The 14,794-nt window shown below is 39.1% G+C and overlaps 1 protein-coding gene across 2 annotated transcripts in view; it reads right to left on the reverse strand.

Moving 5' to 3' along the window:
* The window catches only part of CAP2 (cyclase associated actin cytoskeleton regulatory protein 2), a 64,207-nt gene that overhangs the window by 27,130 nt on the left and 22,283 nt on the right, over positions 1–14,794 (reverse strand). For both annotated transcript variants that reach the window (XM_072033322.1, XM_005023047.6), the window contains exon 4: positions 6,887–6,964. In XM_072033322.1, coding sequence (XP_071889423.1) covers positions 6,887–6,964 — 78 coding nt within the window. The remainder of the gene's footprint in view (positions 1–6,886; positions 6,965–14,794) is intronic.

Consider the following 14,794-nt stretch of genomic DNA (forward strand, 5'->3'; position numbering starts at 1 on the left):
AATTGGTATTTGGCATTTATTCCTCTTAGATCGCACATAAACCCTCAATCTAACATTAGCTGTAGCAGTTTTGTGCTTGTGAAAAAAAACAAACGGGAACACCAACCCCAAACCCCACACGACGAATTATTAATCTAGTCATTCACGGGTTTGTTTTGAAACTCTGACTCTTACAGAGAACAGATGGAGAGGAACGTGAAAGGCACATAGCTGCTGACCAGTGGAGAACTCCAGGGCCTGGTACGAACTGTGTGCATCAGTTTCCAGCAGTGCCGAATCACTCCAATACTTTTGGCCAGGACTGTTTGGCTGTTCTTTAAATGGACTTGAATGCTCTACCTATTGATTTCCTTTCCACTACAGCTCCCCATGGGCAGCACATTCAACAAGGAGGGGTTCTCCTGCTTGAGGCACACAAGCCTACAAACATCCCACACCTCAACAACAACTACACAAATGAACTTTTTCAGCCTTTTGATTTACTCCTCAACCATTGCTGTTGTGATTGTAGTCCATGCCAGTGTACCCCTGAGCATCTGAAGTAACAAAGTTCTGTCAGAAAATGGTGTTCTGTGGAGCCACACGTGTTTTGTGCACCACTTGTGAGATCTGACAAGTTTTTGTTAAGTTCATCTAGGTTTCACATGGACATGTCCCAGGACAGGGATGTCCTGGGCTTCCAGCCCTGGACACTCAAGTGGTTCACCTGGGATCTCCCCAGTGAAAAACTGTAAGACTATTTTCAGTTCAGTAAGAAGCCTCGGAGTGGTTTTGGTCTGATTCAGAATCACAGAATCACAGAATTTCTAGGTTGGAAGAGACCTCAAGATCATCGAGTCCAACCTCTAACCTAACACTAACAGTCCCCACTAAACCATATCCTTAAGCTCTATATCTAAACGTCTTTTAAAGACTTTCAGGGATGGTGACTCCACCACCTCCCTGGGCAGCCTGTTCCAATGCCTCACAACCCTTTCAGTAAAGAAGCTCTTCCTAACATCCAACCTAAAACTCCCCTGGCGCAACTTTAGCCCGTTCCCCCTCGTCCTGTCACCAGGCACGTGGGAGAACAGGCCAACCCCCACCTCTCTACAGCCTCCTTTAAGGTATCTGTAGAGAGCGAAAATAGACCAAAATAAAACCAGAAAAAATTTGGAATAAAATGTCAACTTGAAAAGCCCTGCTTTTTAGTCAGCTGTAGCCCCAGTGCTTTCCCTTGTATCAGATCACGCACAGTCCAAAAATCCTGGGAAACAATTGGGTAGCACAGAGAAAGGAGCATACCGGTTTGGATTCGTGTTTAGCAGAAATAAAGAACATGATGCTTAATGGGAAAAGGAGTGTCCCATCAGCATAGTTCAGTGGGTTCTCACATGGCACAGTATCAACATGAACATTGCTATAGGGATTGAAAAGTAGTCTGGTGATTTTAGGATGTTATTTTAGGGCACAGGAGAACTCCAGTAAGAGCCTATGGGATCCCCAGCAGGTTACGTCAGATGTGTATGCTGGACAACATGCAGAGTGCCATCTTGGATAATGTCTTCCTTACAGGGTGATTCTGTTCTTAGTCCAAGTACAGGTGTACTGGGCTAAAACAGTGCAAGGAGCCCTTGCTTACTGGAGCCTGCTTCTTACACAGACCATGAAGTGCTGGAGAATCTCTGCCTGGTGGCACTATGTGAGCCAGTCTAGACGCAGGTGCTAATGTGCCTCTCTGCCTCTGTTTCTCTTCTGCACAGGCTGGAAGATGATCTGGTCCTTCTGTATTCCTGGATCCTGAGGGGTCTCTGGGCCTTCTTAAATCCTAGTGCACTGCCCTCAGGGCAGAACCCAGTCTCAGATGCCTCACTCTTTTCATTGCAGGGGCTATCAACCTGGGTGTTCTGGCAAACACAAATGAGGAAGGAGAAATGGTGCAAGCAGACCTACACAATCAGAAAATGTCATGAGCCTGAGGCTGGTTAAATGCAATCTGACACCTCTGAGACAAAATCACGAGGTAACAGGTGCCAGGGGGCTATCTGGAGACTGACAATACGCTTCCAGCGACGCAGTAATCAAGGACTAAAGTGGACCTGAAACTAGGTAAGAGTTTGCAACAATATCCAAAAATGAGCCTGTGAACACTGCAAGGCAGCAATTGAACACTGTCAGTTGGTCCATCACTGAGGCTGTGACCACGCGTCGCATGCAGTTGTAGGCGTGCTGATAACAAAAATATGTCAACAGTTTGGCAAGATTTCAGAGGACAGGAGGGGGGAAGGGGTTCCCTTTGGAGCTCAGGATTCTCAGGCTCTGTCCATGTCACTCTTTGGCCCCCTCTGTAAATTGGAGACCTGAGGACCTTAAAAGGGCTGAACCAAATTCTTCCTTAAGCTATTTCTAGATACAAAGGTGCAGGTTTGCAGCAGTCAGCTAACTTAAGTAGAATGGCAGCAAAACTTGTCTCTAACTCTTTTGCGTAAGTAAGTAATGAGTTAATAAGACAGGGAGTATCCTAGTCTTTATATTTTTGGAAAACAGTAAGGGTGACTCCAGTAGATATGAGGAAAAGGAGTGGGAAATGGACTGATGTAAGCCAAAAAAAAAAAAAAAAGTCAAGGTAATAAGAAAACAAATCCTGCTAGGATGCAAAATAAGAAATCCCACGAGTCCTATTACTGGAGTAATTTAAAAATAGAAGAGAGAAAAAAATGAGCAAACCCAAACTAACAGAGAGTAGGGAACTGTAAATCTCCATCTTTAATTTCTATATAAAAATTCTGAGAATGACTCTCCTCAAAGAAATTACAGAACTATTCTGTTTCTACAATGCATTTTTTGCTTGACTATGAAGAAATCAAAAACTTTAGGATTTGTTCTTACGGTTCTCAATATAATTTCAAAAAACAGTTTCCTGGGTTTAATTTTTTCCCATTTTCTAAGTGGAAAAAAAGAAAAAGAAAAAGAAAAAGAAAAAGAAAAAGAAAAAGAAAAAGAAAAAGAAAAAGAAAAAGAAAAAGAAAAAGAAAAAGAAAAAGAAAAAGAAAAAGAAAAAGAAAAAGAAAAAGAAAAAAAGAAAAAGCCCTCCCTTATCTCTCACTTTCCTATGTATAGACTCCAGATATTCAAGCAAGGTATTTAATTGGAATGTGTCTGCACAATGTTAGTAATTAAATCCATGAGTTCTGTCAGTCATATGAAGTCAGCATTTTAGTTTAATGAGAAATTACATAATAAATTACGGTCTGAATTGCATCTGTAATTTAAATCTGTTTGCAGTACTTGTTATCATGAGTTGCTTCCATTCAGTTTTGCCTACTTACAAGGGCATTTTTCTGTTTGTAGGAAGACTTAACTTCAAACACACTTAAATAAGGCCTCAAGTCAACAATGTCAACATACATACCATGACTTCATTAACAAAAACCTCACCCTCTTCACGTAACAAGTCTGAGGAATAAAGTGAATGTGAGTAGCTCCTGATAAACACAGCAGCAACTTACCTTATTCTAGAACTATTTATTGCTGTGAGCTTTATAATTGGTAATTAATATTAATACACATAATTAATATTTAAAATACCACATAATTACATTTATATATTTATAAATTATTATTTATATATTGCATATAACATATAGTTATCAATATATAAAATTAATAATTAAAATTTTGAACACAAAGTGAAATGAAACAACTCATAAAGAGATGATATATAAATCACCATTCACAATGAATTCCGTGCCATGCCTTTGAGCAGTGATCTCATATGTTAGTATTCAAGATCATTAAAAAAAACAAACAACTTGATAAACAGATAAAGTTGTTCAGTAAGACTAATAACTTTTAAATTATTATGCAATATAATATAATAATTTTACAGTCCAAGTTGTATTTGACTTAGACTACAGGGAGAAGAAAATTGAGAACCAGGCTATATCATACTGTTTTGTGAAGGTTTATGTGAAAGGTTTCTTTAACACGTTATATTCTGAATTGCCCAGGCAATATGCTCTCAAAATGCCTTTTAAACTACTTCTCCCTGAATATAACAATAGTCTAATTTCTTTCCAATTCACCATCTTCTTTCTGCTATCTCTCTATAATAAACAACTTATAAGTTTTTTAGTTTTAACATTTGAAGTTTGGCGTCAGCAAATAATTTCTAAGAAGTGGATAAACTCAAGAATTCCATCCTGCTGAATGAGCCTGCATCCCGCAGCCATTAGCTGGGACATACACAAACAGGAATATCAAACAGTGGTTTTGCCATGTGATCTCTTCCCCTGCACACACAAATATAGAACATGACCATAAAAAGTAACAGAACATGCTCTCTGCTAAGTAATTTATTGCAGTTGATGCTAGATCGGTATGCCAGCTGGAATTACCTTCTCGGCTCCTACTATTTTCACATATACAGATAATAAAGGCTGTGCACTGCAGCAGATTCCAAGTGAAAAAATATCAGCATCATTATCAAGAAGCAAAACTGCAACAGCAACTTAAACAGGCTTAACTGTTTGAAAATGTTTGCTGGTGACTCACAGAAGGAGTTAAAGACCTAAATGAATACTAGAGCCTTCAACATTTTCATAGAGGGGAAAAAATACTGCTTTTTGTATGATAGGTATTTCTCTTCTGCCTTTGCTAAGCAAAAAAATATCTAAGGATTATTATACATATAGGAGCTTTCTTTGTGTTTGAATTCCTTTTTCATTAGTTTGTAAGCTGCAAGAGCTGAGCTAATTTATTTTTCCAGGGCATTTTCCCCTCCCTCTTTTTTTTTTTAAAGGCACCATGTATGACATCCCAACATGACAGGAACTCAGTAAATCCCCTCAGTCTCCACACCGCTGTCTCTGAATGTCTGCAAAGCTACTATGCCATAATCGCAGCTCGCTGGCTCATTCACAGCTTTACATTATAAAGCAAACAGTCTAGACAGCTGAATGACAGAATTACTCTCTTTTCTGTTGCATTTATAGATATGCTGTCATCTTCATTTGCTTTTCTCTACTCTGTGCATTCTGATACCCTAATGACTAGCTTTCCTGTTTGGATTCCACACTGACTCTGTGGCTCTAGGCTGTAAATACAACCCGAGCCCAGAGAACATCACACCAATAAAGTCCTGGGGGGTAAGAACCCCACTGCTTTCCCTCCATAGGGTTATCTGGTGCTAAACAGCTTTTTCAAAACTGTTAACCAATATGGCTTTGCAAAAGGATCTTTTTTTTTGCCAGTGAGATGCAGATAGAAAGAGCCTGATGCCTGGAACTGTCACTCTCTTCAGTGGAAAATACTACTCAAATTGCACAGAAAAGGCAGCCTTCAATTAGTTTCAGGCTGTCTATAGTATAGCTGAATGTAAATCTGAACAAAAAAAATATGTGCAAAAAGGAGAAAAGAATTAACAACCTGGTTTTGGATGCCTATCAAAAAGTATACCTAGCAGTCTTTATGTTAAAAAAAAAATAAATCAGTAATTGGACTGGGTTTGTTGTCACTGAGGAAGGAAGCTTAACCTGTAATATTCCTGGTATTTTACCTTGGAAATGATGTGCACACACATGTATTGTGGCACTTCCTCTGTGCTAAAAGATAGTTAGATGAAAGCAGAGAAAATCACACTGATACCACGTTATCACAGGAGGCCATATAAATAACGAGCCGTAGCTTTTTCGGTCACCAGAGCAGGGACACCAGCAATTCAGAACACTGCATTACATTATGGGCCACTGGAAACTGTTCATTGGCAAATATTTTACCTATGAGCATGAAGAGTTTTGTGGGCCACTGGGTGCAATTGTATTCACAGCCAATATAAATGACTGCTTGAGGCCTGCACCAGTGGGAATTTTGCCTGTTCTCTGTGAGTCATGACCCACTTCTACTCTCTGAGATCAGGGACAGCTGCAAAAACAACTGATCCCTTCTTACTTGGAACTCTACAAATCTGAAGTCTCACCTGGAATATCTGTGGTTTTTTTTTCCTTTCTTTTTTTTTCTTTTTTTCCTTGAGTATACTTGTCATTAAAATGTACTGATTGGAAAAACTTTCAATTTGTGTCTCAAAGATCCACAATGACAGTGAGGTTTCAATAATTCGTACGAGTAGCAGGGAGTTCTGATTTGAGAATACAGATTTTAATAAACTATGGAGCAGGGAGCTGAGAAAAAGACAGAAGTGGAGGACACAGTGAGCCTGTGCAAGTGAAGTCTTGATCCTCTGCACACTCCCAGAAGGAAGGGTCAAGGGTGATCCCACAGAAGGGCTACCGGATCACCATTCCCAGGAATGATACAGTGCTACTGGGCCCTACTGAAACCACAAATGACATACCATAACAACTCCACGGCTTCCGTGAGCTTTCTAGTTGTGAGGGGTTACCGCAAAAGTAAATAAATCAAGATATAAAATGCTTTTTTCTTTTGTTGACAAAAAGCCCTGCCTCTCTTCCAAAATTAGCCTAACCTGGACCTCAGCCTGGAGAATATGCAGTCTAGGAGCTAGTATTGATTCTTTTTCTCTCAATAGCCTATTCCCTCACTTCAGAGTCGATCATACAGCAACCCTGTGGAGCTAGCAAAAAGCCATTGTATTGCATAGCATTTCCAGCTTCTAGAGAAAAACTGATCCCACTTACAGCCCTATAAAGAAAACCTCTTTTGGTTTCTGCAGTGATCTTATATGTATTGGTACAGAAAAGGTTCTTAACTCTGAACCATGTCTTTCTGATTACAGCAGTATCATGCTAATAACACTGAAAGCGAGCCTCTAAGTGCACTACATAAATAAAGTAACAAATAAAAGCAAATTCAGGGACTGATACAAAACATAAAGGAACACAGCCTTTTTAATACAGTGCCTCTCGAAACTCTAGGTTAGTTTTCTTACCTCTTGAGGCTCTTGACACTGAGATGCTAACACCAGGAAAGATCTTTGTGCTTGGAAAGCAGCACGTACCATCTCTGCCTGTAAGGAAAGGAGAAATATACATTAAACCTTAGCCTGTAACCTTCAGTACCTCTGTTTGGCAGCTCAAAGTCAAGTGTGACAGCTCAAATCTTTCTTGCTGCTTTTCATATAAATCCCAGCAGAGCTGACTGGAAAAGGAATGTATTAAAATACTAGCTTAGCTATATATTTCTTTGGAAATCTAAGGTTAGGTTTCCTATCTTCTTCAGATAGGAAATAAAATGAGTTGATAGGCAGTCTCAGGCTTAACATGTATGAGATTAGTCATGGGAGGACTTACCTTTAACACTTTAGAGAATGTCTAGGCATTTTAATGGCAATATTTTTACTCTGAGTGCATGATAACAACTTACTAGTGCTGAAACTTCTAGCCTGCAAACTTTCTATTGCACTGTAGTCTAGCCTGTAGTGATGTTTAAGAAGAATTGAGCTTGGCATATTTGCTGAGGGACTGTGTTGTAATCCATTCCTTGCCTGTATTTCTGTGAAGACCCAAAAATCAATGACTATGAGAGAAGGTGGTTGAAGATTTTGGGGCAATCTCCTCCAACAGAACTCCAGAATTTGTGTTAAAGCTGCTTCTGACAGGTTTTTTTGAACAATACACATTTTCTGTATATTATGAATGATGTATATTGATTTGAATTCAATCAGTATTCCAATATCACCTCACGCAAGTGGGTGAGTAGTGACTAGAACAAAGCATCAGCGGCACAGAAGAGAACTATTCATAAGTAGTGTATATTGCTAAATAAAACCAAGCCAAACCAAATGCAGTTAAGTTAATCTAATATGAATGGGTATATTTATAACCACTTTGTGAAAGGGTGGGGAAGTTCATGCTGTTTTTCTTTGGGGTTTCTTCAATCTAAAAAGAAAACAAGTAAATTTTATATACAGGCCTATGTGGATGCAACTTAAAATACATAAAAGTCAGGAAATCCAAAGTTGCAGCAAAGTAAAACAGCCAAATTGTGTTTATCCATCTTAAAATGTGATGGCATGAATAAAACATTATCTGTTAGGATGAAAATCCCTGCAAGGACAGTAAAAGAGGCCCAACTTGGACAGTATTTAGGTAGAAGGTGGTGTTATGATCTGACAGGCTGAGATTTGGAAGAGGGCAATCATTTCTATAAATGGATAAAGAAATAAATTATAAGGGAAATTGTATGAGCATAAGAGACGTAACCTCTCCAGACACAGACATAAATATCATCAATAATAGCAAGGTTTAGGTATTTTTAGACATTTCAGGAGACTGACTTTTTGGTACAGAAATTTTTAAAACAACAACATGCATGGTTATTTTAAGCTTAGTTTTTGTGCGTGAGGAGGATCTTGCAGAACAGCTGACCAAAAAATAATATTCTAGGAGGAAGTGATTATGAATGGATTCAGTTCTCCTTATATTGCAAGGCAGACAAATATAAATCTATAGATTGATATTTTAGAATGGCAAGCTTTTAGAAAATAGAAAAATAATTGAATGAAGATGACTGCCCTGAGGATCATAATGAACTGAATGCAGGAAAGAATGGATTTGCATTAATAATGGAAATAATCTATGCATGCTGGGCAGGAAGGAGAATTTGTGAGAAATGGCTAGTCTCTGGGTGAATAAATGACTGAAGCAAGACACTAAGAATAAGTACAGAACCTACAAAAAGTGAGAAGAGGCCTTGATTATCAGGGAAAACTTTGTTTCAGGGATTATAAAATAAAGAGGCAAAGGAATGAAGGATAAATGCCTTGTTGAACTATGTCTAGCACAGAGAAGTAAAACAAAGCAATAGTTTTTTTGTTTGTATTTTAATTCTACTGGAACAATAAAGAAATCAAGGGATGAAGTGAGGCCATGGCAGTGACCTCAAGGGTAAGTTGGGCATCTTTACGTTGTTCTTGATGTCTAACTTAGCTTCTGTTGAATAAATACTTTTCCCCAATCTTCAAGGAGCTTGATATATGTGAGGATAATTCCAGGATAACTAAGGAGAATGATGATAGGTGAATGGGAATTGCCCCAGTTGAAAGGGAAGTCAAATATATGAATCATTGGGCCCATATCATCTTTGTTCATTACTGCAGACCTTGTTAGATGGAAGCACAAGTATAAAAGATTTTTCATGCCTATCATTTACAGATAGTACCAGGTGAAAGAAGTATGCAACGATGGATTGGGCAAATATACCCAAGAAACAGGAAAAAAAAGTGTGCCAACTGCTTTCATGGGTATAAGTTTGACTTCAGCACCATGCGCATTTAGAACAGATTCAAAACGAGTGATTAAAAACAGAGATGCAAATTAAAAATGAGAGAAATTTCAACGTGTTGTTTTCTGTGGTTAAAATCATTACTGTTGGGGATTGTTTTGAGCTGTCAGTTTCTTAGACAAGGATAATGGACCAGATCTAGTCTATAGAGATATTACATAAAATGCTGTTGATCCTCGGGGGAAATCCTTACTTTAGGTGAAAATAATGCAAATTAGTATAAAAATTCTAGGTTAGAGAAGAAGCTGGAAAAAATGGAGACAACAGTAGGGTATACTACAGAAGGTGTTATTTGAGAGGAGGGAAGTTGCTAGCCATGTTTCTTAGGGTTAGTTTAAAGAACCATCACTATGTTTGTTAGTGTTCTAGGAGCAAAAATTACGTGTACACTCATAAAATTTGGAGGCAACACAAAGTTGGGAGGTTTAATACTATTGAGAATGGCTTACTCATCACTTGAGAAGAGTAAGATAACTTTGTTGTCACAAGTAATATGAACAGGACAAAGTTTAGCAGTTCTATCCTCCTCCTCCCCCTGCAATTTAAAACAATGCTAAATTTGGGGTGTAAACGAGGAACTGATTGATTAGAAATGCTGAAGACTGGAAAATGTGAGTAGAAAAGCTAGGGAGCCAGCTTTGTGAAAAGCGTTTACGCATTTCTGCAATGTACATGGCAAAACTTTTTCTGGTATTCCTCAAAGAACCAATGTTATTTTAAGATAGAACTTTGCAAGCTGATAAAACAGAGCATAAAACAAGAGCAAAGTTCTCTTAGATAGAGAAAATTAAGCCTGTTTTATGAATTCTTCAACATATACTGAGCTGGTAGCATCAATGAGATTTGAAAAAAAAATGTGTCATTTTGTTTACGCTGTATTAAATCCATGCTTTTGGGTTCCCACTGGTAACTCCTAGAGACTGAGTAGGACTTTTTTCTCCACTCAGACTACAACCTCCACTCAGACTACAATGTCACAACTGGTTTCGTGTCAGACTTTTACTTATTTTCTGCCAAAGCACTGGAATTTGATCATAGCTAGAGACAGACTGTTGGAAAATGTACAGTGATGTTCCTAAAGGACCGTCGTTGCCTCATACACGTGCCTTGCTCATCTGACCAGCGTGAAACTATTGTTGGATGTGGCATCAGGATATACTTCTCACCCAGACAAGTATCACTCTTTTATATTTATCAGACTGTGATCAAGGCCACTTTCTCAAATTGTTGGGGAGGTGTCTCTTAGAAGTCTCTTGCTGTTAAGGGCACCTATGACGTTAGTAACACTCTTGAGTTATTCCTCTGGTACACTAAAGTTGTTTCACATTTTTTTTATTACCCCCTATTTATTGTAGGACATTGGAAACATTCAGTGGTCAGAGGACTACATACTACTGACTGTGGATACTGTATCCCCAAAGTATATCCAGCCTCAAAGGCATTTAGCTGTATGAAAAGCCAAGCACTCACATCTCACACCTTTGAATTTAAATTTTAATGAAAATACTAACACATTCTGTGTGCTTTTACAAGCACAGTTTTAGAGGACTTCTGCCACGGTTACTCCCTTCTTTCTTCAACAACATTGAAAATGGGATTCTGAGTTTTACTACATCCGAGCACGCAGTATTTCTTTCCATGCATCCCACTGAAATATTAGAAGAGCTTCTTCTCATTACGGATGCAGTAGCTCAGTCTATCACCATCCCAGTCCTTTCTCTGAGTCTTTGAAGTGTGACACTTCATTGCTACTTCCTTCTATTTAGCAGGCAGGCTGTGTAACTAAGCAGACAGCACTCTTTTTTTTTTTTTTATTTTATTATAGGGAGCTGACTCTTTCATTAGACCCCCATATCCATTGAAGACTAATGAGTGAAAATGGATTTCACTCATTTCGCTCAAATGGATTTTCAGAGGGGATTTTTCTCAACAGCTTGTGATACTTATCCAAGAGGTTGCCACAGCATAAATCAGCTGAAACTCTTTCAGCTATAAAGAATGATAGTAATGAGGCCTGGGTGTCAAAAATGCATGGGAATCATGAGTAAATTTATCAGAGTAGACTGGAACACAAACTTGCACACATTTATCTGCAGATAGAAATGGGATATTTAGGAGCAACAGATACTTGACGTCTAAAAACTTTGCGTAATCTTTTTGGGCTTCTTAGGATTGTGCATGGATACAGCAATCATCAGACAGATTCTGCAGCTGAGGTAAGCATACTGAAGGAAGCAAATTCCTCAAAACCTTTTCTGCTTTGTTTTAGCTGCTTGTGTTAAAGGCTGGAGAAGATGGCTGTGACCAGGCCTGAATGCCACGGCTGTCTGGTATGCTATTCCCTATCAGTAAACTCAGGTGTGCTTGGTTGCCTTAGGTGGTTGGTATGGTTAGAAGAGAATTTTGACGTTTTCAACGTCAGCCCAGTTCCACTCCTGTTGAAATCCAAGGCTGACTGCAGTGAGTAGTCACCTCTCCGTCCCCATCACAGTCACAGCACAGACAGCCCTCTCTACAGTTAAGCCTGAAGAAGTTAATGGAGGAATCATACATATCTAGAAATCATCTTTTTAATGACAACACGTTTAATCTACTCCGTCACAGTACGGTGCTAGGTTTTGATATCTCCCAGAAACCACTGCTCAAAAAATTGCCAGAGGCTGTGAGAGATGTCCAAGGGCTCCGACCTGTTTAACACAGCATGAGGGTGGATTCCACCCCAACTCACACCGTTTCAGACTGTGTTGGCATAGCTGCACTGAACCAGAAGCTTCAACTGCTACCAGCCTGGTTTGGGAAAGTTCAGTTCTCCAGAGCAGACATGATCTTAGGATCTGCCTCTTTCGCATTTTAAACATTTTATTCAGTCTAAGTTGCCCATCACTCTGGTATCCAAGCAGTAATGAATACAAACATTATTTATGTGACAGCAGTTTGGCAAACTACAAGAGGAAGACTGGCACATGCATTCAGATCTCAAGTTACAAGTAAATTCAGCCTTTGGAAGAAAAAAATCAAAACTAAATAGAAGTAAGAGAAACAGACCAATGATTTCCTAATGAAATTTAGTCAATAAAATTAACCTATTGACCCGATAATATTAAATTTGACAAAGGTAATTATATTTAATAACATATTTCCTCAGTCACAGCACTGAAAAGAAGAATGTAAATATCAGAATCCACTGAACTTCTGTTGGTGGAGAATGACACACATGCATATATATACCCTCTGACATTACAAGTGATACTTGTAAATCAAAACACAGATATGTATATGTTTTGGATTTCTGAAACAAACTTACTGACTCTATTCTGAAACAAAATATTAAACAGGACATGGGGGAAAAGAGTGGGGATTTAGTGATCCTGAGTTTTAATCATAGTTTCTGCAGAAATAATTTTGGGTCCTTTGGGTCTAAGAAGAGACACAGTGACTGATGGCAAATGACATCTACAGACAGAGCCTCACTGCTGTGAGCAAATACTCCAATCTCTCTGTAAAGGGAACAGGACTGCCAGGGGAAGAGAAACAGTCTGCCTTTACATTCTGCTTCCAACAGCCTCTTCAAAGTGAAGTGGTGAAGTGGCTGGTGGCTTGAAGGGCAAGAAATGGAAAAAGAACGGAGTTTAGATTAAATATGGGGCTGCCATAGAAACTATCCAGGCCAGCTGAAGAGACAGCATTTATTTTGTACAGCTAATTGGCTGATATAGATTTATTTAAAACTGGGCCAAATGCTGACGAGTCAGTGGCAGCTCTCCAAACAGTGCACTTTATACTGGAAAAGAAAAAGGGAAGAAAAAAAAAAAAAAAACCTGTCACCTTTCTCTTACTGGTCCATATAGAAAACAGGGTTGAAATTGTTGTAAAAATTGAAGTCAGTGGGAGATTTGCTATTGATTTTGACAGAGCCAGCCTCCACCTCAGATACTTGCTATTTTCAGACAGACCCATTTGGCTACCACCAATCAGCTGTCCTGCGTTTTTTATGTATTTATTTATTTATTTGTAGCGTTTTTCAGCCTCCATAGCGATGTCTATATTAGGGAATTTTTGCTAAAATTTCTCAGCATTGCTACTGCCGGTCCAGTACCAAGCTGAGGTTAGAGCAGCGCCGCTCTCTCTAGCTGTTTCTGTCTGCCAGCGTGCGAAACGCTGTGTCATGTAACTGCGTCCAGCACCAGCCAGCATTATTTATTTGTTGTTTCAGAGTAGCATCTGCATCTAGGTTCACTGGTTTGACCTTTCAGTGAGCAGGGCTGTGACATAAAACACTCAGGGCTCTCACAGCTCTTATGTCTGGTGAAGCTCAGTATTGGTCTTAAAGATCCTTCGGTGCTAATGACCTAAGACAGATGGATAGTTGCTGTTTGGGCTAAGCTGTTCCTCACTTGTCATTTTATTTCTCTGTATTACACAAGCTGTAGAGATGTAGGGGAGTCTGACAGAGATCTCGGGGATCTGCATGTCTTGTTGACGTGTTGACGTGTGCTTTTGCCTGCACCGGCTGCAGGAACCCCAGTTATTTCTCTGATGGACTGTTTTGCCACTGAGGTCTGCTGCTAAGCATTCCCCCTCCCCAACCCCAGCAGTGGCCTTACAAGCTCTTCTCAGTGGAGGTCCAAATACGTGCTGATGAAATATCTGAAAAGCTATGATTAACACGCTTTAGGATGGCATTCACGTGTCCCCATTTTAACAAATAAAAGTTCTAGGAACTCCAGATGCTTATCACTGTAAATTAAAAAAGCTACAGCACTTGTTTAGGCATCACTTCATAAATATTCTTTTAGCAGTGTTCACTTGGCACTCTGTAAAGGACCTTACTTCCTGACTTTCTGTGTCTGAAAAATACTGAATAAAAAGAGTGGAGATTCATCCTTTTCTAAGAAATTGCACTGTCTTCAGCGAGAGAGCTTGGAGAAACAGGCTCATATATTGAAATGGCGTTTTGCATGTTCTGCCTCTCGCACACTTCAGGACAACTTCTGACATTATTACTCACCTCTTCCTGCAAACAGTCCCACAGAGCTCCCTAAAAACACCTCAAAGGCTAAAAATGCCAGAATCCATCTCCTGGTAGTTTCACTTCCACTTGTGTTGCCTTTGAAGAATCCCAGACCCAGACCAAAATGCAGTAATATGGAAGGAAGTTCATATATATGAACTATACAAGGGGTTCTATAGCAATAATTAAGGTTTCTTCCCACCTGGAGCATGCTTTGCTTTTCAGAGGTGCTAAATACCGAAAGGCCAGATTTACTTGGAGGTTGGGTCTCAGCCTCTTTGAAAGGCAAGGTAGATATCGACATGCATGCTGATGGGATTGAAAAGCAACTCTGACCTAAGGTTGTTCTTTAAACAGGACATGTACTGAAACAACAAAAAATAAACATTGCAGCCTGGAAGAACTACTTTGAGATCTTTAAACCAATCTTTTTATTGTAGCTCTGAGCTCTAGAATAAAACCCAGTTAAATGGATGAGACAAAATAGCAAAGATTGAGCTGTTTTGCAGTTCAGATTAATTGTAGAAATATATAGTTCAATTT

Source organism: Anas platyrhynchos, chromosome 2 (genome assembly GCF_047663525.1).
Source record: "Anas platyrhynchos isolate ZD024472 breed Pekin duck chromosome 2, IASCAAS_PekinDuck_T2T, whole genome shotgun sequence".
Lineage (NCBI taxonomy): Eukaryota > Metazoa > Chordata > Aves > Anseriformes > Anatidae > Anas > Anas platyrhynchos.